Consider the following 26,407-nt stretch of genomic DNA (forward strand, 5'->3'; position numbering starts at 1 on the left):
GGAACAATACTACAATAACTCATTTGTTCCTTAATCCACTCATTCAGTAAACTAATATTTGCTGGCTGATTTCAAGGTGCAAAGCGACGGAGACACAACAGTAAGTAAAAAACAAACAGTCACGATTTTTACAGAATTTAGTGCGGAATACATATATAGTTTAAATGGTCACACAAATAAAGATGAAATTACAACTATGAAAACTCAATCAAGGAAAAGCACACGATGCTATCAGAAGATGCAGTAAGAAGTAAGCTAGTCTTTGGGGTTGATGAAAAGATTCCCTACAGAAGTCGCACCGGAGCTGAGACATGAAGATACACTGACATAACTAAGTGAAAGAGGAAGAAGGCCTTTCAGGGTAAGATAAAGCATGTGTAAAGATCCTGTGGCAAAAAAGAACATTTTGTGACAAAGAAGTGTAATAAAGGCTAATGCATGGAAAGCAAAAATCACAGGGTAGTGTGATATGAGAAGAGGTTGCAAAGATGGGTGAGCCACATCTCTGTAGGTTTTACAGGCCATGGTAAATTTTGTATGCATGTTGAAGGATAAAGAGGAATTCAGGGAAGGTGGTGAACAGTTAAGTGTGAAAGGATAACATTTAGTTTTGAAAACAGCTTTGGATTTGAGAAGTCTCTGGCTACAGTTTGGAGAATATTAGGAATGGGAATCAACATATACAGGAGGAAACAGAGGTATAGTCAGGAAACAGTCAGGAAAGAGGCGAAGCACTAAGGCAAGGGTGGCACTGTGGATAGCAGACATTAGGAGCTAAAATGAACGAGACTTAGCAATGAATTTGATCTCGTAGGAGAAAAAGAGGGAAATGTTCAGGATGCCTTCTGGTCTCTGGCTTATACAACCATGTGTGTGCATGCATTCTAACCATGCGTCAGTCGTGTCCGACACTTTGCAGCCCCATAGACTGCAGCTCGCCAGGCTCCTCTATCCATGGGATTCTTCAGGCAAGAATACTGGAGTTGGCTGCCATGAGGCCCTCCATGGGGAATCTTCCTGACCCAGGAATCAAACCCTTGTCTCATGTCTCCTGCATCAGCAGGTGGGTTCTTTACCACTAGGGCCACCTGGGAAGCCTCTATACAACCATGTGCAGGTACAATGAATCAAAATGGAAATAAAATTAAACAGGATCAGTTGGGAGGGGAGTTTCCTAAGTTCAAATATGGTCATATTGAGCTTGAGGTCTATCTGTGTTCACTAGGTATAAATCTGAAGAAGACATTCATGTATGAGTCACACACATGAATTAGTAGGTCTGCAGTCCCAGGAGATATTAAAACTAGAGATACGGATTTGGGGGCAATTAAAAGTACATGAAACCACAGGCATATGTGACTTCACCTAGAAAAGGTTCTATGATAGAATGTTAAAGATGCTCAATATTTTAATGGCGAGGCCAAAGTAGATAAACCTGCGAAGAAGACAGAGAAATTTTATTGCCTATCTTTCTCCTCTAACACCTAGCACATGCCTTACATGGAAAAAAATTTTAAAATGCATTTATTGAAAGGATGAAATGAATACAACCTGGTAAATTGCACAAACGGAAAGACTCACATAGCATATAGTATAATGAAGCTAAAGGTAGCTTAATATTTAGGCAGGAGAAAAAAAGGATATAAATCCAAAACAGGATTGCATTGAGTAAAACCATAATGAAAACAAAAGCACAGTAGAAAGAAATATCTACAGCTCAGAATGGACTGGCCATGAATCAAAACATCATGTTGTCATCGTAACAGAAAATAAGCAGTGTAAAATGAATGGACTGTTTGCTCACACTGATTATATGCTACTTGGATTCAGTGTATGGTTATGACCTACTTAGCTAAGGAAGACCTGAAAAGTATTTGGAAATATTTAAAGAACCACAAGATGATGAAAGTTGGGAAAATAAATAAAAAACATTATACTGCAACAATAGTATAATTGACTAAGATAATGTCTTTTCTTGAACATTTATATGAAAGCACAATATACTATCGTAGTATCAATCCTGAGACTAATATATTCCCCACATGTCTTAGTTTAATCTAGGATGAAACTGATTGCCCTTTCTAAATCAACTCACATTGCTAGTCTACTACTGCTAGGGATAATGAATACAGTACATTTTACTTATTGCCTTGAAAATACATATACTTTCCCTAAAGTAAACTCTTCTAAACTATTCAAGAGTTCTAGAAGAACACGAACAATTCTATTTTTACCAATTTATATACTTCATAAGCTTTCTCTAGAAATCCTATAGACAAATTAACGGTGCATACAGCTATTTATGCATCTGTAACTTTTGTTGTAAGTCTCAATCTTATGTGCTCCGTGCTCTGCATCCTCCTTCTCACTTACTTTTAATTCATTATCTTAATATATTTAATATTGTTAAAAGTCAACTTAAATCTTTCTGAAACAATGCACAGCTGTAAATAAATAAGCAAATAGGTGATTAAATTCCTAAGATGCATCATAATTAAATATTTTGTCTCAGCCTCACCCTTTCAAAAAAAAAATGACAATCTATTTTCAGTTCTTCATTATTTAACCCATATGTATTTCCCTGAACAGTTCATTTTAGTTGCTAAGGTGAGGGATGGAGTTTAGAGCCTAATTTGAGGGATGAAAACACAGAAACAGCTGATACATGTGAGGAAATGGAAAGGTGAAATTTTTAAGGTCACAAGATGGTGGTCTAGGAATGTCTACTGCAATGCTTGACAGATGCAGATCAGTAAGTTGAGCTATTTTAAAATTACTTTTGTTGCTATCCTGGGTTCCTCTGACTGTGCCACTGCTCTGAACATGTTGGGTCATAAATCATGTGGATCAGGTCTTCCTAAGCAGATTATACAGGAAGGTCAGAGAGAATAACCGTCGGACGCCAGGGTAGAGGGGCTCATCCTGTACTTGTGAGGGGAATTCAAAAGGGCAAAAGGGAGAGCCAAAGGCGTTTCAGGAGAGAAAACTCGATAGAAAAAGACCGAAAACTAAGAACAGGCAATAAGTAAAAGTAAAAACTGCAGAATAACTATGTCTTAAAGACAAGAGAAGAGGCTGAGAACTGGAGCAGAAAAGAGTGTTGGGTGCTCCAGGAAACAAGCCAGGCGGTGTGGGGGAGGCGGAGGCGGAGGCTCTTCTTGAGCAGCAGAATGGTATTTTTGTTGTTGTTGTCAGTCACTCAGTCGGGTCCGACTCTTTGTGACCCCATGGACTGTAGCCCGCCAGGCTCCTCTGTCTGTGGGATTCTCCAGGCAAGAACACTGGAGTGGGTTGCCATTTCCTCCTCCAAGAATGGTATTTAATATAAAACATATTAAATAATAGTAAAAATAGTCCACAGTAATAATGGACCAAGGTTGTTGTGATGTGTTGGAGAGATAGACTGACTGGATCTAAAAGGACTATGGGGTGAATCAACTGAGGATGATAAAACTCTAGAAAGAGGCAACAGAGAGCTCAATGGACTGCAGCCATGAAATTAAAAGATGCTTGCTCTTTGGAAGGAAAGTTATGGAACCTAGATACTGTATTAAAAAGCAGAGATATCGCTTTGCTGACCAAGATCCATATAATCAAGGCTATGGCTTTTCTATTAGTCATGTATGAATGTGAGAAGGCTGAGTGCCAAAGAATTGATGCTTTCGAACTGTGGTGATAGAGAAGACTCTTGAGAGTCCTTTAGAAAGCAAGGAGATCAAACCAGTCAATCCTAAAGGAAATCAGTCCTGAATACTCATTTGAAGAACTGATGCTGAAGCTGAAGCTCCAATACTTTGGCCATCTGATGGGAAGAGCCGATTCACTGGAAAAGACCTTGATCCTGGGAAAGATGGAGGGCAAGAGGAGAAGGGGGCAACAAAGGATGAGATGGCTGAATGGCATCACTGACTCAAGGGACATGAGTTTGAGCAAACTCTGGGACAGGTGAAGGACAGGGATGCCTGGTGTGCTCCTCATAGAAAGGACACCATGCTGAGAGAACAAGGGAAGAGTGAAAAGAAGGATCCACTGAGAATATCATGCTGGATTTCCAGTAATACGGTGGCTAGCTCAAGAAATATGGACAGCCAGACACAGGATGCTGGAGTAAAGAAGTGCCCAGAGCTAGAAATCCTCTGTACGGAGGCTCTAGGGTAATACACGTGGACCAAAGAACTCCAAAAAATGAGGTTTCTCTTTCCTTTAAAAATTTATTTTTACCTTAATAAAATTAAGCTGCTTTCATTATAGGAAATTTGGAAAATGCACAGATAAAAATGAAAATCGATCACAATCCTATCATACAAAGATGTAAAAGTTCTCTAATATAGAGTTTATATGCCCATTCAATATTTTTCTATACATCCCATTTTCATGCTATGTGTAGAGTAGTATGGCATAGTTTGTGTGTGTGGGTGCAAAGTCACTTCAGTCATGTCTGACTCTTTGTGACCCTATGGAGTGTAAGCCCCCTGGGCGCCTCTATCCATGGGATTCTCTAGGCAAGAACACTGCAGTGGGCTGCCATGCCCTCCCCCAGGGGATCTTCCCCACCCAGGGATGGAACCCATGTCTCTTATGTCTCCTGCATTGGCAGGTGGGTTCTTCACCACTAACGCCACCTGGGAAGCCGGTATGTTCAGCACTTCTCAATTGTGTCCCATCTTCCAGTAACTGTTCATCCCTTGGGAAACAGGGGTTCTCATAACCTGTAAGTTTGGGGAATTTTACACTAGATCCCTCCTTCAGGTAAACACTATATAGGTAAGTATATCAGAGCTCCTGCAAGTCAAACCATAAAAAGATACTTTACACAATGAATAACTGACAATCTTAGGTTTTTCTTAAATGCCTGTTAACATCACCCTCCCTTTGAACGGTGGAGGGGCAGTTGTCTGGCACTTGGGCTTTAAGAGCAGACAAGCCTAGTTTCAGAGTCTGCCTCCCAGATTTGCTCTCTTCAGAAAGTTGGTACCTGCACCTCACTTTACTTTCCATGAAAGCAGACTTCACAGACTGGGTGTGAGGCTTGAAAGAGATAATGTACATGAAGGACTGGGCATATCAGTTTCAGAGTTATAACTCTAAAGCCTGGGTTGGCTTTGATTACTACATCATTACTAAGCGGCAGTTTTCCCATAACTATAAATCGCAATGATTTGCCATTTAATATTTTTCAAAATCAACCTTTTAAATGACTCCACAGTCGTCTATCACATGGCTAATTCATAAATGAGTTGTCTAACTGCACACTGTGAAACATTCATTTCCATTTTTTCCTTTCACAAATAATACATTGATGAATATCCTTGCATATGAAACTTCCTCAACAGCTCTGATTAATTCCTTCTGATTGATTCCTAGAAACAGAATTGCTGGATTAAGGGCCATAATATTTTTAAGGTTTTTGATACAGTTTATTATGTTGCCCTCCAGAAAACTTATATCCGTTCCATTTCCACTGTGAGCTGTGTAGTTACCACCACGTTCTAATCTTTTTGTGAAAATAATAGTAAAGATAGCTTGCTATAATCAAGCAGAAATAAAGAAAAGTCTTGTTACATGAAGAGGCATTTGAAAGATAGACCCATTTACCCTCTGACACCCCAGGTTCTAGATGGCTGAACAGAACAAACCTGGAGGTGGAATTCTTACAGAGCTATGCTTAAAGAAGTAACCCCAATGGTTACAGGTTAAGATAAAAATAGGTAATAAAAATAGATTAAAGCAAATGTCATAATAACATGAGACAAGTATGTTTAGAAGTTTGAGAACTCATCACAATGACACATGCTGTTTGCTTAAGTCACATTGTAAAAGATCCAGTTCCTTCAGGAGTTTGCAGTAACGTATATCAAAGTCAGTTATTTAATTCTCAAAGACGTAAGAGTATATTTTCATGCCAGCTGCAGCATATGGAGATGACAGAGTATTAAAGGCCTTCATCATAAGGAACTGATGGGATCAGTCATAAGGAATTGTTCAGGGATGTTGAAAATGTTTTATATGTAAGTGAAATAACGACACTTTGAGGTCCTTGAAGGTAGGAGGATAAATATCTCATTAATCTCGGATTCCCCATTACGTACATGGGGACAGGCGCACGACAGGTAAGCAGTTACGTTTACTGTCTCTATAGAGACTTGTGAAAGAGGTTTTCCTGCCCTCTTTTTCCAGGTGGGATTCGTGTTCCTCAAGAGAGAAATACAGTCAGTCCATTTACACGGTGAGATCACTAATAGCGTATTTGCAAGGTGAATCAAGAATGTGCAAGAATTAACAATATCTCCTTCAGTTCTACATGATATATTTATTCACAGATACCAAGGAAAGGGACTTTTCAATGATATATTCAGCAAAGACTCAAACTGACATTACACGTAATGCCACAAAATGTCATCGGATTACTCTGGAAGTACATTTCATGCTTTAAATGCTTTTTCTTATGTTTAAATGCCGTTAATTAAATAATAAAAGTGAAAGACCCTATTCATAATTTTAAAAGTTACTCCTCTCTCAACTTTTACCTCAGGGTCTGAGTGAGTTACATGAATTATCCAAGATTATTGCTTTTTTTTTTCCTTTTTTTTTGACAATTAGTTGGAGAACTGTCACATCCCCAGTCATAGATTAAGAATGGATTTTTAAATGGCTAGACAATTAGCTAAAATAAAAACTAAATTCCAAAAAATTCACACTTCTCTATCACTTTAGTAAAGCTATGCTAGGAGCATGATTGTGAGGCCTACATCTTGGATTCTTGGGCTCAAAAAAGAAATACACTCTCTACTTACCTGTGTAGTGTCAAAAAGTTTTAAGTTCTTTTTGTAAGCTTTTTAAGTTCTTTTACCTCCATGAATAAGAGTTTCTATTAAACTTCAAAGGAATCAAAGAATCATAGATGGTAGTTTTTAGAGGCTCTCACCTGAGTAAAGAAGGGTAGAAATGTGTTATGCAAGAAAGCCAATGTAATGGTTGCTTGAAAAGTGGCTTCAAGGGATCTGAAGAAGAATCGCCCAGGCCATGCTGAAAAGTCCTAGAGAAATAAAAATCATTATTTCAGAATATACAGGAAACATTTACTATTAAGACCATCAAAACCCATTTTTTTCTTAGTATTTAAAGTCACTGATTTTATACAAAACAGTATTGTGCTAGAATGAACAAATGTACCCACTTGGTATTTATAATTTACCAGATGATTCAGAGGCCTCTGTGAAACAACCTTTACACTTGGGAAGATATGATGATGCCATTATCATTTAATTTTTTTTAAAAATTCACATTATGAAATTTATAAAAAATGTATCAAAATGGTAAAATGAATATCACTCATTTCTCCCTCCCTGAACTGGAACCTAATAAATGTCAATATTTTGTCATTTTTGCTTCAATACTGTAAAAATGATTAGCATAAGGGTATTTCTTTTTACTCTTTAAAATGATTTATAAATATTAAACAATTAATGATAATTTATAATTAACTCTGTATGCTCCTAAGGGCTTACAGAAGGCAAATAAAGAAGAATTTAACTGTAAAACACAGGACGGTGATTTCAAAATTAGAACAATTTGGCCAGAATAACTGGTCTACAACTACCTTTGGAGAAGTAACTATAACATTTTTCTAGGCTGGCCCAAATTCAACAATAAATCTTGAGGTAATAAGAAAGGATTTGTTACATAAAATCTTTAGTAGATAGCTTGCATAATAAAATATTTATAATAACAGAAAATTATATTTGCCTGCCTACATAGAGTAAAGAGTCACAACTGGGAGTATTTGAGAAATGGAATTGTTTGAAGTGGTGCTGTCTCTCTTCATCTAGAGTACAAGAGCAATAGCATTTTTCAAATAATATGTAGAAAGGAATTCCACTTTGAAAACCCACCCCTGTCTTTGCATCCTACTTCCTGTTCTTCTTTTTTTTCTTTTTTTAGTATACGTGCTGCCGAAGTGAGCACTGCTTCCTACCTCTCGTAGCCTCACATTCCCAAACTTGATCTGTCTCTCCACTGTTGGTCTTGCCAAGTAGAACACCTTCTAATTAAAGATACTTTGACATTTTTTTAGACTTTTAATAGATCATCTCCTCTTTGAAAGCCATTTATTTTTCTCACTAAATTTCAGATAGAACAAAATTCCTTAAATAGGCTTCAAAATGAGGCTGTCCTATTTCCATTCCACACCTTCCACCGTGAACCAGAGAAACAGGCACAGCCTAGGTCAGGACACCAAGACATGCTTTTCTCAAGAGTCTGGACTATGTATTAGCAATGAGGAATCACGGTTATGGCATAGGAGTTCTATCAGTTTTACATCTTAGAAAAATCACGTGTGCACTAGTGAGGAGAGTTGATGGTAGAAGATTAGGGCTAAAGGAAGGGAGATAATAAAGATGATATTTCAGTAAACCAGGCAGAAGAAAAGTCCTAAACCAAAGTAAGAAGCAGAGGAGATAATGTGTATGGGACGAATATAAAAATAAATGAAACTAATATAAAATTAACAATATTCATTCCCTAATGACATGGGGTTGGAGACAGCATAAGGGAGAAGACAAAAGGAGAAATCTGGATGATTCGCTCTGCCCTTATTGGCTTTGCTTCCTGTTAGGACTTTACCACCGGTCCTTTTACATTCACTTTTTGCTGCCTGCTCCATACCCAAGGGGAGGGTCACAGAAGATCACAGATGAGCCTGCCTGAGTATGTGCAGGAGTTCTGCAGCCAGATATCCTGGGCTGGAATCTTGGGTGGGCTCTTTATTAGATGTGTAATGTTGTTTGGCAAGTGTGATGACTGAGATGACGTATACAAAGCCCTTAGCAAAGTGCCTTGTGCATCATAAGGGCTCAGCACATGTCAAGTAATACCAGTATGATAACAACTGTAGCAAATACTTCTCGAGAAGGTCTACAATCTCAGAACTGAGATGGAATACTTAGTGGTCTAAATGATTGTCTAGGTATAGTTGTATCCTCAACATTAGGAAAAATAATGGAGGATCTAATAATAATAAAATGGTTATTTGGTGCCAAAATCCTTAGACTACAAACCACTGGCAATGCAATACTTCCGAGAACATTTCTGCCAGTCCCTAAACTCTTTTCCTCCACTGACAGTTGTACTGGTAATAGTAAGGTTATTTGGCAATAATAAATGTTATGGCAGATGTTTATGGTCTCAGAGGAGGTGGGATCTGTATGAGCATTTAATTCCACAGCAAGATCCCAAATTAGTTTCATTATTCTGGAGAGTATAACAGGGTGAAAATTGGCCCACAAGCCTCCATGGGAAAATGAAATGATGATCTAGCTATTAGATAACCTCTAATGATGTCTTGGTGTACAGTTAAAATAGAAGATGCTCTAAATAATTCATAGTGGAGAGTAAAATACAACCGTATGAGCAACAGAATTATATTCTTCACAAGACATTAAAGAATCTTGATATTGCAAATGTGGATACTCCTTTAAAAACAGGTAATTGTCCGCACGTTGCAGTAGAATACATTTTCTCAGCTTTCCACATTAGCAGCCTCTTAAAGGGAAAAAAGATAAATTTGGGGAAATGCCTTGCCTTGCCGCCAACGTCACACCCCTTCTCTATCATTAACATCATACTGGCTCTGCGTTGATCACACCACCCCACCTGAGCACACTATACCAGATTCTGTCTCTTTGGTTTCCTCATCTACACACGTTGCCTTCCTTCAATTTCTCATTAACAATACTGATTGACTCCTCAGGCTTATGTAGCCAGTTGTTGCTATAATAAAATAAATCCAATGCATATCAAAATTGGGGTAAACTGATACGCTAAAAAGAGTTAGCTGGGTTTTATGCTTCTCTTGTGCCACCCTGCTTTTGACTGCCCTCCCAGGAGGCTGAGTCTCATGATATGATGCTACTGAAATAAATCTCCAGGATGAAATTGAGGAAGTCCAAGGATGCAAGTTCCATGGGGGCAGAGGGTTCAGGTCAAATGTCTGGTATCATTGGTAGCTACCACTGGAGGTACTCAATAAGTAAAAATAACAAGAGAAGACCACATTTCAGAAGAAGGCAAATTAGCTTGAGACTGAACTACTGCGATAACACTGGAATACCTGAGATAACTGAGGATCTATGAGTCCTTCTGATGCCCCTAAAACCATAGTTGACTAACCATGAATATATGAGTAAATGAGTGAAAGTCACTTAGTCATGTCTGACTCTGCAATCCCATGGAATTCTCCAGGCCAGAATACCGGAGGGGTAGTCTTTCCCTTCTCCAGGGGATCTTCCCAACCCAGGGATTGAAAACAGGTCTACTGCATTGCCAGAGAAGGCAATGGCAACCCACTCCAGTACTCTTGCCTGGAAAATCCCATGGACAGAGGAGCCTGGTAGGCTGCAGTCCATGGGGTCGCTAGGGGTTGGACATGGCTGAGCGACTTCACTTTCACTCTTCACTTTCACGCATTGGAGAAGGAAATGGCAACCCACTCCAGTGTTCTTGCCTGGAGAATCCCAGGGACAGGGGAGCCTGGTGGGCTGCCGTCTATGGGGTCGCACAGAGTCGGACATGACTGAAGAGACTTAGCAGCAGCAGCAGCTACTGCATTGCAGGCAGATTCTTTACCAGCTGAGCCACAAGGGAAGCCCATGTAGAGATAACCAAATTCAATCTACTTCACCATTTAAACATAGTTCAAAGTCACTGCTTTTTCTTTAAGCAGGGCTACTAGCTCCTTGTCATTAACTGAAAGAAATCAAAGTAAGATACTTGGAGTACAATAAGGCTTCCAACATTTCTCCGGCCCCTGGCTTGTGTTTCTCAAGATAGAAAATACCTCTTTGAGGTTTGAAAATGATGACCTGAAGTTAGAAAATGACTGCTCTAATGTTTGGTCTAAAAAATAGACCAGTTGCTCAGTTGTGACTGACTCTTTGAGACCCTGTGGACTGTAGCCCACCAGGCTCCTCTGTCCATGGGCTCCAGGCAGGAATATCAGAATGGGTAGCTATTCCCTCCTCCAGGGGATCATCCCAACTCAGGGATTGAACCCAGGTCTCCTGCATTGCAGGCAGATTCTTTACCATCTGAGCCACCAAGAAAGCCCCAAGAATACTGGAGTGGGCTGCTATTCCCTTCTCCAGGGGATCTTCCTACATAGTAAATGCTGTTTTTTGTTTTTTTTTTTAAAGGAGTGAATAAACAGAAGATATTGTCAGACCTTGCTTAGTGAAAAGGAGGGTGAATTTCTGGGGCCATCTCTGAAGTCAGTCTTGGGTGGTACAGAGCGAAGGGGTAGATTGAGAACAGGACATATGGTGAAGAATCAGAACAAGACTTGATCCCAGAGTACCAAGCAGGAACCAGCTACTTAGATATTCAGGGTACTGGCCTTCCTCAAAAGCAATGACTTGCTGTTTACCAGTGTTTTACTGTTTTAAGACCACCCATAAAGCGATTTGAGTTTAGTTTTTTTTTTTTAACAGATATTTCCCTTAAAAATAATGTTTAGATGGAAGAGTACAAGGGGAGCCATTTAATCTAAACAAAATGGCTCAGAGAATGAACTCTGTTTACTGGATCCTTTTGCATTCTGCCAGACACTTTTTTAAAAACACGTTTTACATATTTTTGTTTCTATTTCCATCTAGTCCACATTCATTTTTAACAACTTTATTGAGATATATAATTCACATGCCACAATATTTGCTCATTTTAAGTACACAACTAAATGATTTCTACTATATTCACAGTTATGCAACTTTCACCACTATCTAATTTTATACCATTTTCTTATTAGGTTCAAAAGAAACCCATTCTCCCCTCCTCTCCCGCCCCTGACAATCACTAATCTACTTTTTGTCTCTATGATAGTCACTCTGTCGTGCCCGACTCTTTGTGACTCCATGGACTATACAGTCTATGGAATTCTCTAGACCAGAATACTGGAGTGGGTAGCCTTTCCCTTCTCCAGGGGATCTTCCCAACCCGGGGACTGAACCCAGGTCTCCCACATTGCAGCAGATTCTTTATCAACTGAGCCACCAGGGAAGCCCGACTTTCTGTCTCTATAGATTTGCTTATTCTGGAAGTTTCTAATAAGTTGATTCACACTATATGTACTCTGTGTGTATGGCTTGTTTCACTTAGCATGCAGGTTTTGAGGTTCATTCCTGTTGTAGCATCTGTCAGTATTCCATTTCTTTTTAGTGGCGGAATAATATTCTACTGTATGGATATGCCACATACTGTTTATCTATTTACCAGCTGAGGGACACTTGGGTTCTTTCCACTCTGTCCTACTATGAAAAATGCTGCTATGAACTCTTGTGTGCAAATCTTTGCATGGGCATATGTTTGCATTTCTTTCGTGTACATACCTAAGAGTAAAGTTACTGTGTCATATGACCATGATGCTCAACACTGTCCATGAGCATCCCCTATGCTTACCACTTTGAGGAACACCTGTTTCCAGTGCAAAAGACATTCTTGAGGCATGAAAGAAAAAGCTTTAGTCCAACATGTTCTGTTTCATTAGGGACAGTGAAGTAATTTCAAATAACTAAAGAAATAAACAAGCTAACTTTCAAACACCTAGCACCAGTTTGAAACCAAACTATAGAACAAGCACTGAAATACCTTGGAATTGAGTGACTCAAAAGTCATGTGAATGACAAGTGAACCCCAAAGACAGGTCTGCTGTCCCCTGGCACAGGGATCAACATTCTGGCCTATTTCTGATGACCCAACCTTTGCCTGGCATGGTGGTAAACTTGCACTGAAATTCATTCTCCCATGTTATTAGATGAGGTAACATTGGAGACAATCAACCTTCAAAAAGTTTCCACTTTTAATTTTTATAGGATGAATCAAAACATTTGGAAATATATATAATGTTCAATTTCAACACTAAAAATTTTATCAGTCTTTCCTATAATACTTGAGGGTGAATATTTCAACTTGCTCCCTGATGTGACAGCTGTGTTTAATCCTGGTGCTTAATCATAGGGCCTAAGGAGGCAACAGTATTTAATGAATTGAAACTAAACTGTATTTACCTAAAATTCTAAAAATTAACTTTAATTTGCTAGATAGAAACTAAAACTAACATTCTCCGCAAGTAAATGTAATACATGAAACCACTATTTACGTATGTGTGTGAATGTGCATTGAGTACACGTCTGAAAGTGCAGCCTGACTGCCTTTATGAAAGAAGATAAGCATAACCACAGCGATAAGCATTTTGGAAAATATACAGTGAATATTTTATGTTTCAGCAGGTCTCTTTCCCTGGAGGACAAACCTAAAGTACTCCTTTTACAACATTCTAACAGAAATCTACAAAGGAGAGTTAAAAAAGGACACACGTTTTTGCAAACACATTTCATTCTTTCTGAAAAGATTTAAAAATCATATTTCTGCCCTGGGATTTAGTAGTCCTATGCTAAGCTCAGAGACGAGAATACATTCAGTTTATCTGTCAGAACTACTTGGAATAAAAACAGTCACCTTCAAAAAAGGCATATCACATAGAGTGACAAATGTCAGGCATAGTTTATAAAAATTCAATGCTATCAACATCTGATTGCTACTTTTAACCAATTCCTCAAAGCATACAGCCTAATTTTTAAATGGGAGATAGATATACAATTTTTTTCTCGAAATGCTAATATGACAACTTCATATCCTGGCTGTGAAAAGAAGCTAAATAAATCAATAGAGTTCTTGCAACACACACATTTTTTTTTTCCTATTAGGTGTGGAACATGTTGCCCTGTACATTTCCTTTGTCAATAGAAAGCAAAATATATTTTAAAAATTAGATTTATACTCTAGGAAAGCAATCATAAATTTTATAACAACATGAATGGATAAAATCTGTGAAAATTTTTATGATCTGAGAAATAATAAAAAATGAAAGTATATATAGACTTTTATTCATGCTTTAAAGGAAAACCACTATCTATGTTTTATATTAAAAAAAAACAGAGGCAGTGCTTGGTATAAAATGTTCTGCAATTCTGGTTGAAATTAGCAATTTAAATTTGTTGAATGAGGTTACAGTGCAATATCTAATGCACAAATCACAGAGATCTGAGTACTTGCAGAGTTGTTTAAAAATGTATCAAAAGGCCACAGGTTAACAATAATGAATGTATGTTACATTATTATCAATATTAAAATATGCAACCTTTGATAATAATTTATTTGCTTTACAAATGCATTGGGGGGTTAAAATTTTTCTATTCATCTGTGACAGACCGTGAAATTCAATATTGCTCACCATGACCAATCCATGAAATTTGTCAACTTTGTTCCTGATTTTCACAGGGCCTTCCCCTTAGATGAAATGACCCACTGAACTAAGAGCATAGTAATTTTTTCATCTATGGTAAATCAGTTTAGTTTACTAGGATTTATTATGGGCTTCAGAACTTAAGCTTTTTGTTATTATGCACCATTATGCATATAATCCCAAATTTATGGCAATTAATCTCATTATTTCTTTCCCTTTCTGAAAGAATTCTCCATTTCTAAAATTAGATCTCAACTGAAAGGTTTCCAGAAGAAGCAATCTGTAAACAATGGGTCTGCTGAAAGTCAGAGTGGGTGAAAATTACAGGGAAACTTTGAAAAAACTTGTTACTCTTAGAATTTCTAACACAAAATTTACCAAAAATCGAGATTTATATATTGCCTTTACCAGGATGGTACAGAAACGAATACTTTGTCAAATTTATCTTAAGAAATAGAAGTCTGTATAATTTTTACTATCCAAGAAACTAAGAATATGCAATATTTAATCTTTTAAGATAAACTGACTATTTTGGAGGAGGGTTTAAACAAAGGTATATTAATGTTTCATTATAAGATTTACTCTAATTTCTTTTATCATATTACAAATTTGAATGAAATTAACCAGAAAAGCAGTTCAAATTTTTTAATTTCCCTGAATCTTACTTGTTTAGCTAAGTAAATATTTCAACATTTAAAAAATAATTACTTACTCCTATTTCCACTTGCCATTACTAGCTCAGTCACTAAACTCCAACACTAAAAATGCAAATCTATGGCAGAGTAACTGGAAACGCTATATCTCTTCTAGACTAGAGAGCATTTTATAATCATTTAAAAAATCTTTTTTATTAGAGAAAATCATTTATATCAAATTAAAAGGTATTTTTAAGAGGAGCATAAAGCCATTGGGATATGATTTATTTTTTCATAGACAAATCAATCCATGAATAAAATTTGAGAATTTAAACAACTCAAATAATGATGCTCAAAACATTCCTGCTTGTATTAGAGCCTTATCAACTGAATAGGTTCAATCAATAGAGAAATACCACATTATTAGGATCAAATAACTTCAAGAATGAAGAAACCCCTGTTGGTTAGAGTTAGTTTTGTAAAATGGTTCAACTCACAATATCAAAACTGCGCTTCAATAAATTTCTACTTGCTCCTTCACACAATTCAGTAAGCAGCATGAAATCACATTATTTTATATATCATAGTAGCTAAAAAAGAAAATACATTTGATACTTACTGGTATAGTTCTGTTAATGGTGAAGTCAAAATAACCAATGTTATGAAGAGATTATTACAGTGGGTATGAATTTTAAAAATTTTATCATCTACATATGCATGAGGATTCAAAAGCTTCTGTACAGATGTGCAAACTGACCATAACATGTTCTCAGTGCAAATTAAAATTGTTGTGACATCAAGTCTGTTGGAAAGAAAAAGAAGAAAATCATGTTAAAATTGTTTTCTCTGCTTGGTATGCATACTATCATTTATATCTATTATATTAAACATATGTAAGAATAGAAATATTTGCCTAGGTATCAGAGATTCAGAGATCAAAAACAGACAAAGCATCAAAGAAAGCTTTTGAGTTTCCAAGTGTTAGCTGACCCATAATACTATGCATTGGGCTTCCCTGATGGCTTAGCAGGTAAAGCAATTGCCTTCAATGCAGGAAACAGGAGATGTGAGTTCCATCCCTGGGTTAGGAAGATACCCTGGAGGAGGAAATGGCAATCCACTCTAGTATTCTTGTTTGGAAAATCCCACGGATGGAGGAGTCTGACGAGCTACAGTCCATAGGGTTGCAAAAAGCCGGACACTACTGAGCACAACACATTCATTATCTTTAGAGATGGTGAAGTCTACAGCAGTGAAGTGTTGCAGAAGTGCTTTTTTTAAAAAAAGGAAAAAGAGTCTGTTTTGTATTATCGAGATCCTCTTCAAGAATCTCAAGAGACTTTCTTTGAAATTAAATTCAGCAAAAGAAAAGTCCGGTTAAAAGAAAGTTTTCTATTATCCACATACATATGATAGGTAAAAATCTGATAGCAGAATGATCTTCTCATCCAAGTACAAGGTATCAAAAGAAAGGTATAAGACTGAGCAATATGTTCTCCCAGCATGTGGGAGGTGAAAAAAAAAAGGAACCAGAAGCACAAATGAAAAAGCTTATAGTTTCAGAACTTTGCAGTATTAAATAAATTTGTCACAAATATTTGCCACAAATTTAATACTTGTTCTCCTTACATATATATGCAAATAATATTAATTTATATTAATATCAATTAATAGAAATTAAAATATTAATATCAAATAAATATTTTCCTTGCATATATATATATATATATATGCAAGGAGTTCAAACCAGTCAATCCTAAAGGAAATCAACCTTGAATATTCATTGGAAGAACTGATACTGAAGCCTAATCTCTGATACTTTGGCCACCTGATGTGAAGAGCTGAATCACTGGGGAAAAACCCTGATGCTGGGAAAGACTGAAGGCAGGAGAAGGGGACGACAGAGGATGAGATGACTGGATGGCATCACCAACTCAATGAACATAAGCTTGAGCAAGCTCTGGGAGATGGTGATGGACAGGGAAGCCTGGCGTGCTGCAGTCCATGGGGTCGCAAAGTGTTGGACATGACTGAGTGACTGAACAGTATATATATAGCATGGTTTTTGTTACATGACAGTTGGAAGCTAGAATTCCAAGAGCATCCAGAATCACCCTTAGGAAGGTTTAATTGTAGTTTGCATTCACTCACTCTAGTTGCTAAATAAAGAACTGCAAATTCAAGATATATATATATATATATATATATATATATATATATACATACATACATATATATATATATATACACACACACACACAAAGACACAAACAAACACATGCCTGTGAAATCTGATTTCTACAAACTGGATATTTTAGAATTAATCATTCAAATAAAAATATATAACTTATAAAAACTAGGAAAGATAAGTCTAGCTTTGCATGACATTTTTATGTACCCAGAAAATAGAAGCCAAAAGTCTCTATAGTACAGTTAGTTAATTAAATATACTACCTATTTCACGAGCTAATAGTAAATCTGATTTCATAAGTTATCTCAAAATGACTTGTCACCTCACAGTCAAGTAATGTAAGCTACATAAGGAAAAGAATGAAGGTATCCTTTGCTTTCAAAAGGAATTTTCTATCCTTCAGAATTCATTGTGTTTTTTTTTTTTTAATGCTTGGTCAGTAATTTGAAACAGCTCGTTCAAAAAATACCATATTTATGAAACACTGTAGCAAGACCTAAATGCCCTCACATGCAGCATGCTTGATCAGAAAATAATTCCTACTGAAGAAAATAATAAAGCCTCTGATGTCTTTAGGCTCTTCCTAACATATCTGAAAAAAAAAAAAAAATTTTATACCTAAAAGGGAGGTCTCAATTACAGAATGTCAGAATGTTTATAAAAACAAAAGCCTTCATTTTGTATAGACCATTGCTGGCATGTACGCACATTTCTGTAATATTCATTGCCTAGACAACCTATAGAATTGGCCTGTTCAGTTCAGTCGGTAGGTTGTGTCTGACTCTTTGTGACCCCATGGAGGTGACCCCATGCTGAGGCCTGCAGCACGCCAGGCCTCCCTGTTCATCACCAACTCCCAGAGCTTGCTCAAACTCATGTCCATTGAGTCGGTGATGTCATCCAACCATCTCATCCTCTGTCGTCCACTTCTCTTTCAGCCTTCAGTCTTTCCCAGCAACAGGGTCTTTTCCAATGACTCAGTTCTTCGCATGAGGTGGCCCAAGTATTAGAGTTTTAGCTTCAGCATCAGTCCTTCCAATGAATATTCAGGACTGATTTCCTTTAGGACTGATTTCTTTTAGAATTAGCCTATAATTCAGTCTTTAAGACTTCATGACTGCTGCTCCTCATTTTCTGTGATTTCACATTTTTGTTGAACTATTTTTTAGTAATACATAATAAAAAGAAAAGGAAAAGAAGAAAGAAGTAATTAGAATATATTGAGAAAAATGATTAGATAAAAGAGCTTCCCTAATGAAGATGAACTACAATACTTAAAAGCATTAAAAAAAAAACAAACCCGAAAGTAAAATTCCCTGGTTAGCTGGAATCTCAAAGTCAAATTACTTCATCACAGCACTGCAGCTTTCCTCTCCACTTCAGGACTTTTTATTTACTAATCTTTGGATATCTATGTCCTAGATTGTAATACAACTTGACTCACTTTTTAGAAAAAAAAGTGGGTTTTACATACAATTTTAAGGAGAAAAAAGAACAAAGCTATTTTGATTCAAGTCCCATATTTGCACTTAAGCATCTCAGGAGAATTAAATATGATTTCCTTTCAGATGTTAGAAACATGTTAAATATACAAGGAGTTACATCACGAGATTCAGAAGCACATTCTGCTTTATACACCTGACAAACATTTTCCTGAAAAGTAACGGTTTTCACGACTTCAATTACCTTATCTGTAGGGTTCTCTTATAACTGGGATGGGCCCGGGCATATCTGGAGGCGAGGAGACCCAAAGACTTCTCCAGCACTTCTGCTAGTATCTCCTGGGCTAATTTAGGGGGCAGGATGGTCCAGAGGTCGTGATGAAGCGCCCAGAAGAAATAATGCCACATCTGGAGCGAGAAGGAGCATCTTTCCCCCTGGCAAAACCACCACACATTAAACAAGAGGATCGCATCTCACCAAATGTCAGTTTGCTTCCTATGAATTTAATTAGTTCAGGCTGAAAGGAAATAGCTGGAGAGTTTGACACACTAGATGACCAAGAAAGATTTTTGACAAGATGTAAAACATTCTTATTGACAAAGAAACATACATTTTATTTCAATTAGGAGACCAGATATTCTAGTGCAAATCCAGACCACAAGCAAAAGCAAACCTAGGGTAGCCTTGATTTACCTACTCCTGGTCCAGAGTTTAAAATTTACCTTAAAATGATCATCTTTGTAGCTGTTAAACAAAGTCAGCAAGACTTAGTCTAAGATAGTAGGCCGATTCTTCTAAAATTAAAGGGTAATCATTTAAATTAAGTATGTATATTCTCCTGGGATTATTAACATCATTGAGATCATCTTAAAAATGGTTTAGATTTCACATTACAATGAAATGACAGGAGCAAACACAAACTTGCATACTGTGTACTTATCAACGTGCATGAAAACAAAGTGGGGGTCACCAAAGATGATTATATTAGGCTATTTCATCCGTGGAGTTTCAACAACAGTACTAGAAACACATCCTAAAATCGTCTGATATTGCAAGATTTTGTAAAGCCTAGGCAGATGGTATCATCATTTCTTAGTATTTTTACAGTACTTTCTACTTCCAAAGGGCCAGGTTCTCATTCCTTTCCACCTCGACAGACCTCTTTCCTGTGTCAAATTTTCCCTGACCACAGAGTGAGACCCAACAGCAGCCAAAGCCAAGGGGAAAAAAGCAGAAATGAGAAGGTCACCTCAAGTGAATTAAAATCAATATTTAGTTAACAGGCTCTCAGGGAGGTGTGCTAGGAGTTTCCTCATTTTCTTCAGACCAGATTAAAAGTATACTTGAAATAGATTATTTGAAGTTTGAAGAATGTGTTCTTCCAAAACTATCCTGATTACATTACTATATCAAAAGTTAAATGAGAAAAACTTCTCATTTTATCTCTTAAGTAATCCTCTTTGACTTAAAATTTCTATTTCACACACTACGCATATTTCTCAAACGAACATCATTTTAAACAATTCCAAAGTTCTCCTTAGTTCTCTTAGTTCTCAGAAAACTAAGATCATGGCATCTGGTCCCATCACTTCATGGCAAATAGATGGGGAAACAGTGGAAACAGTGAGAGACTTGATTTTTAGGGCTCCAAACTCACTGCAGATGGTGCCTGCAGCCATGAAATTAAAAGACACTTGCTCCTTGGAAGAAAAGTTATGACCGATCTAGACAGCATATTAAAAAGCAGAGACATTACTTTACCAACAAAGGTCCATCTAGTCCAAGCTATGGTTTTTCCAGTAGTCATGTACGAATATGAAGGTTGGACTATAAAGAAAGCTGAGCGCCGAAGAATTGATGCTTTTGAATTGTGGTGTTGGAGAAGACTCTTAAGAGTCCCTTGGACTGCAAGGAGATCCAACCAGTCCATCCTAAAGGAAATCAGTCCTGAATATTCATTGGAAGCACTGATGCTGAAGCTGAAACGCCAATATTTTGGCCACCTGAAGCGAAGAACTGACTCATTTGAGAAGACCCTGATGCTTGGAAAGAATGAAGGCGGGAGGAGAAGGGGATGACAGAGGATGAGATGGTTGGATGGCATCACCAACTCAATGGAGATGAGTTTGAGTGAACTCCGGGAGTTGGTGATGGACAGGGAGGCCTGGTGTGCTGCAGTCCATGGGGTCGCAAAGATTCGAACACGACTGACTGAACTGAACTGAACTGAAGTTCTCCTATATCTATATTTGATAGTTTCTTATGTATATATTCCTTACATATTATTCTCCTGGTAATTTTTTTGATTACTAAATTCTTTTGTAGTCACTATAATCATAATAATCTATAGTTATTATCTATTGACCTTCAAATGGAGTTTATAAATGAGCAGAATTATTCTTGTTGGGTGGGAAACTTGGATATCAAAATGTCAAAAAGTCAAGTTCAAACTGGTGGGAACTTTGGCCACTTGATTTTCTGACTAAATGTACATCAAAACTGTTTTTAAAAAAATTTAATGCAGAAGTTGCAAATCATAGTTTCTTATATTTTCTTTGTTGTGTGTTCTGTGATAAAGAATACATTACAAAATTTCCTCAGGTAAGAAAGGAACTTTAATACTTTATTTTCTTTATTACTTTCTGTGTTGTATGTTAAGTAGAGCAAAACCAACCCAGCTGATATCATGGCTGGTCTGAATGATTTATACTTCCTCCATGTCAGTAGGCGGGTGCCCATAATAACATGGCCAACATGATTTCTCGTATTTTTCAAAATATAAAAAAACTAGTCTCCTGAATAGCCACCTTTAAGCAATAAATGAGAAAATAAAAATAACTTTAGGCACACCTATTTCTTCCCCTCAAAGTGAAAGATACTTATTTTTAAGACTTTTAAAAATATGAACTTCATGTTCACTTAAAAACATTCAAAACTGGTCATCTGTCTCGCAATTTTCTTCAAAATGTGTATAGCTTCTATGTATGCAAGGGCTTTCATTAAGTTAAATGTGATTCATTTATTTTTCTGACCTGTTTCCCTATTTGTTGTCATTTCAAAAGTATTCTGCTAGTAAACATCTGTTATTTTTGTAGACCCGCTATAATACAAACAGATGTGAACTTTTATTGAGATTATATATCAGGAAACAAGCAGCTGGGCTTTATTATATAAGCCACTCAATATTATCTTTGAACAGACAATTCTTTATTCTCTGACTATTAGAAAACACAAGTTGCTAAAATTGAGCAGATGTCAAGTATACTAAAAGCTGGATTTTAAACATGTAATTTGAACACCCACTGTACCATCTGACCAGCACCTCATCAGAGTGATACTGAAGTCTTTGGCTCTCTCAACCTGACAGATCAGAAAATGTAAATGATGTATCTAGGGCTCACTTGTTATCACAATACATGAGCAAATACTGTTCCATATCTTATCAATTCTCTCACTATTTCTTTACTACACTCTGCACATGGTGATAGGATCCCCCGAGATCTCTATCTTACCCTCCACCTCCAGTCGGGCAGATTTCATCACCTTGCCCCTTCAAACATTCCTACCAGTCCTGTTTTACAAATCAGCTGGAATAATGGGGAGAGGAGGAGAGAGGGGTGTAGTAAGCGGGATAAAATCATGTCGGGTACTCCAGTTATCAAAACCACTTAAAATCTGTGTTGTTTTTAGAAGGTTCTTATTTTTGGTAAACAGAAAAGCAGTATCACTATTTTTTTTCTGAGCATAAATAACCATCGCTAACTCTGCAATTAAATTGTAACTACTGACCACGTAAGTATATGGAAGCTACAGTACCATGTAATCACAGGCTAGCTATCTCGTTATTTCTGTCTTGGAAGCTAAAGCCTTGTCATAAGATCCAAGAGCTGCATGTTATGTGGTAATTTGTTGGGTTTTTTTTTTTTTCTTTTAAATACTTGGTAACTTCAATAACAGGTTCTCAATGCATCTACTTATTATTTACACTGTACGACTCTTCCAGCTCCCAATTTGCATGAAAGGAAACATAATATCCCTGTGTTGGACGGATAGTGAGAGGATAGCTGTTCTTCAATGGAAACATCATATAAAATTGCTCATCAGCGCACTGACACGTTGAAATAGTTTGAAACATGAGATGGATTCATTTTCAACCTCCCTGTTTACCTCAAGGCAAATAAGGGAGCTGGGACGCGGCCAGGAGAGGGGAGACCAATACTTTTATTCTTATCTCAGGCTACCAGCTGCACCATACCACTTTCTCGTTTTCATTCTGCTCGCTGCTGTTTGAAGTGCGTCGGGTTTGGAAAACCCTATATAGATGCTTTTGCGGAAAGAAAAGGTATCTGGGAAGGGGCTCTAAAGGAGAGATGAAATGGTCTTAGAAAACGTGGAAAGCCCTTTTAAAAAGCTTCTAAGCTGCTCCTCTCTGTTGTGACAACATTTATTATGATAATAACCCCCGCATAAATGGAGCCATGGTGTCAGCAAGGTGACAGGAGTGAGTTCACTGAACAAAACTCCACTCGGTTTTTCTCAATACTCCACAGTTAGCAGGACAATCAAGAAACAAAATCACAAGCTTCAACATGGAGGAAGGCATACATTGGAAAAACTACAGAAGGTGGGCTTGACTGATGACATTTTGAAAATGTTGATTATCTTGATTAAGATATTATAAATGTTTCATTCACTCTGCTCTGAAATCCACTTCAAGGGATTTCAAATATTGTGGTTTATGTGTAATCAATGGGATTCAGAGGAAGGGGAACTAGTGAAGCCTGATGATGAATAATTTTAATTGATCCAGGTTTTGGTGGCACTAGGAATCATTAGGCTTTAATTCAGTAGAAATTTGGGATTTCAAAACATGGGTTAAATGAAAATAGGTAAGCTATAAATGATCAGATGGGTCTTAAAGCACACTCATAAGAACACACAATAAGAAGGGAAAATAAGTATAAAAAGAATAAAGCTGTTTAATAAAAAATATTTATCAAACACAGATGGAAATATAGAACAAGAAAAAAGTGCAAGGATACCTCTTACTGGTCCCTTTGAAAACAATACAAGGTTGTAGTAGGTTGTAGTATTATATTGTGGCATTGTTTTCTCCTTGAGTTTTACTTCTATCCCATTACATTCCAACTTATTATATAGCACAGAAACACTGCAGCTCAAATTAAGTTATTTTTACTTTTAAGCAGAAGGAGTGTTCTAATTATTTCAGGTTTTTAAGAACAGTGTTTTTCCAAGTATAAATTCAATATTTAAAAAATATTATCCTAACAGCCTTCGTGTGTTAGTAATGCCAAACTCATGTTTCTAATTAGCCAGAAAGCAGGTAGGCAGTAAAACATATTTGTGTAAAAAGGAGGGATAGTAAACTTAACTTCACACCTCATAAAAAGCTTTGTAGTCATCCCAGTGGTGGCTCTCAGCGTCCTGTAAAATGCTTGTAGCACAAACTCTGACGCAGTAGTCCGTAACCTGAAACTGCAGACTGTTGATGAATTCCTGGTATCGTTGGATAGGCACCAGGAATATGGGTCTGTTCAGAGGGAATGATCAAAGAGACAGAGATTTAAGGCCTGTGCAGTAGGAGGTAACAATCTCCAGTACTACAAATGGTTTTGATTATTAGATATCAATCATTCATTTCCTCCTAATGCTGAAGTCTGCATCCCCATTCACTTTCCAAAAAAAAAAAAAAAAGCTGGTCTTTGTTTTGCAAGTCCTTTGAAAACGTACATCTGCTGTTCCGCAAATATGCACTTCAACTTGAGACAAACTGCATTGTCAATACATCATTCAAAAATCAAAGTATTCTTTGTAAGCCTATTATTACAGATCAGTGCATTATTTAGGCATTAGGTTATCGTTATTACAGAGAACAACATGCATTTGTCAGAACCAACTTTTATAAAGCTATCACACGTCCCACAAACACAGTCTTTTTATTTTAAAAATTGTAATTTTGTAGCTGTCAATTATCTCATAAACTGTTTTACAATATTCTACAGAAATAAAGGGACTGCTGGCACATTTTGTTTATAAATTCAAGTATGAATCACAACATCTGACTACTTAAGGGAATTAAAGAAATATCATAGTTATATCCTACATCAAGCCAAATTTACTTTTATCTCTAGCTAGTTTTAGTACACTCTCTTATGCTTCCTCTCATTACTAGAAAAGGACTGCAAAGGCTGAATAAGGAAAACAGACTAGATTCTTGGGCTCACACTGGAGCGTCCCGTCTACACGTCCCCGTTGCAAAGGGCCGTGGGGTCTTCTAAAGTGTACAAGAGAAGGCAGATAGACCATGTGATTACACATCTGGCCATTTCTGTTCTCTAGCCAGAAAACCCCGTTGCAAAGGGCCGTGGGGTCTTCTAAAGTGTACAAGAGAAGGCAGATAGACCATGTGATTACACATCTGGCCATTTCTGTTCTCTAGCCAGAAAACATTTGGTCTTTTTGGACCACTAATACCTGAGAATTGAGATGGTCAATGCTTCCTTTTCAGATATGAAGGACAGCGTCTCTGAAATGGGTGTTCTGAGATATGGTTACGTTGGTCACAAGAATAGTCAGAAATGCATCTCTTCTCTAGGCCAGCTCCTAACATCTAGTTGGCCTAGGAACCTAAGAGAAGGGCATTTTCCACAAATATTGTTTTGTGTGACAGGGAGACGTTTATTTCTCCTTTTCAGTGTAATCTGTACAATGGGCCTTGTGGAATGGAAAGGCTTTGTTTGGTCACGTCATAACAGCATGCTGAAAATAGTTCCTCCAGACTAGAGAGTCTGGGAAATGCAAAGGTTGTCCCAATGGGCCTTCAAAGGGAATACGTATCTTTCTTACTATCTGTATATCTGGTTTAATACAATCTATGCTCTACCTTTTTGAATTTCCTAGTCAAGACAAATGAAAATAATTCACCATGTTAATGATTATTTTCTCCTTCTCAAATACCATGATCAAGATTCCACTTCTGTGATACCCAAAGATTAGATGATACTGCAAGCATGGCCATCAACTTAGTATAAATGACACTCACTTCTTAGTATTTTCTTTCATCACATGATCATATTGCATAAAATGCTGGAAGACATACACAGCCGTGGAGAGTAGTGTGTGCAGGTTTTTCAGGGGTGCTTTGGAGGGAAACTCCTTGCTTCTCTCTTGCAGTCTGGCCAGGACAGCTGTTGCCACTTTACAACAGGCCTCCACAAAGTTTGCTCTAATTTCCTGAAAAGAATCATCTCTGCATGCCAGAGCCAGTGGAAGCATTATGTCAAGTTTTTCCATGATGTCAGAACAAAACTAGGGAGAAATAAATGTAGCACTGAGTTATTTGTATTCTGACAGTGCCATGTAATTTATGTACAGGAGACTAAATTCCAAAATAATGAATTTGGCATCAAACATAAATATAATGACACAACTTTATAATAATCGATGTCTCAGTGGTAGAAAGTTAAATGTTTTACATCAAATAAAGAAATACCAAAATGATACTTCTCTCTATATAAACTTTAAACCTTATGCTTGCCAGAGAGACATTATGAAAAACTCATGAAATAGCTTTCCATGACAATACTTTTATTTGTAGTTAATTGAACTCAGAAAATATGTATCCATGATTGCATTATTTTTAACTTACTCCCTGTTTTTTTTTTGCTAAACTATCATAGAAGTTTTTATTTTTTTAAATTAATCACCCCATATAAATGAAGCTGTATCAGTTTAACTTAAATAATCTAAGAGCATCAGAAACAATCTCACATAGCATATTCTTATTGATAGAGTAAGCAAATTTTAGGAGTGATGCGCTTA

General features: G+C 37.0%; 1 protein-coding gene across 7 annotated transcripts in view; it reads right to left on the reverse strand.

Moving 5' to 3' along the window:
* The window catches only part of KIAA0825 (KIAA0825 ortholog), a 410,996-nt gene that overhangs the window by 253,267 nt on the left and 131,322 nt on the right, over positions 1–26,407 (reverse strand). For 5 of the 7 annotated variants that reach the window (XM_065936747.1, XM_065936741.1, XM_065936733.1 and 2 more), the window contains 5 exons: positions 25,629–25,894; positions 23,966–24,116; positions 18,809–18,999; positions 15,551–15,733; positions 6,926–7,036 (listed from right to left, as the gene is read on the reverse strand). In XM_065936747.1, the coding sequence (XP_065792819.1) occupies positions 6,926–7,036; positions 15,551–15,733; positions 18,809–18,999; positions 23,966–24,116; positions 25,629–25,894 (902 nt within the window). Of the gene's footprint in view, positions 1–6,925; positions 7,037–15,550; positions 15,734–18,081; positions 18,281–18,808; positions 19,000–23,965; positions 24,117–25,628; positions 25,895–26,407 lie in introns of those variants that run through there. The other 2 variants (XM_065936719.1, XM_065936756.1) reach the window with 2 other exon arrangements.

This window comes from Muntiacus reevesi, chromosome 1 (assembly GCF_963930625.1).
Source record: "Muntiacus reevesi chromosome 1, mMunRee1.1, whole genome shotgun sequence".
Classification (NCBI taxonomy): Eukaryota; Metazoa; Chordata; class Mammalia; order Artiodactyla; family Cervidae; genus Muntiacus; species Muntiacus reevesi.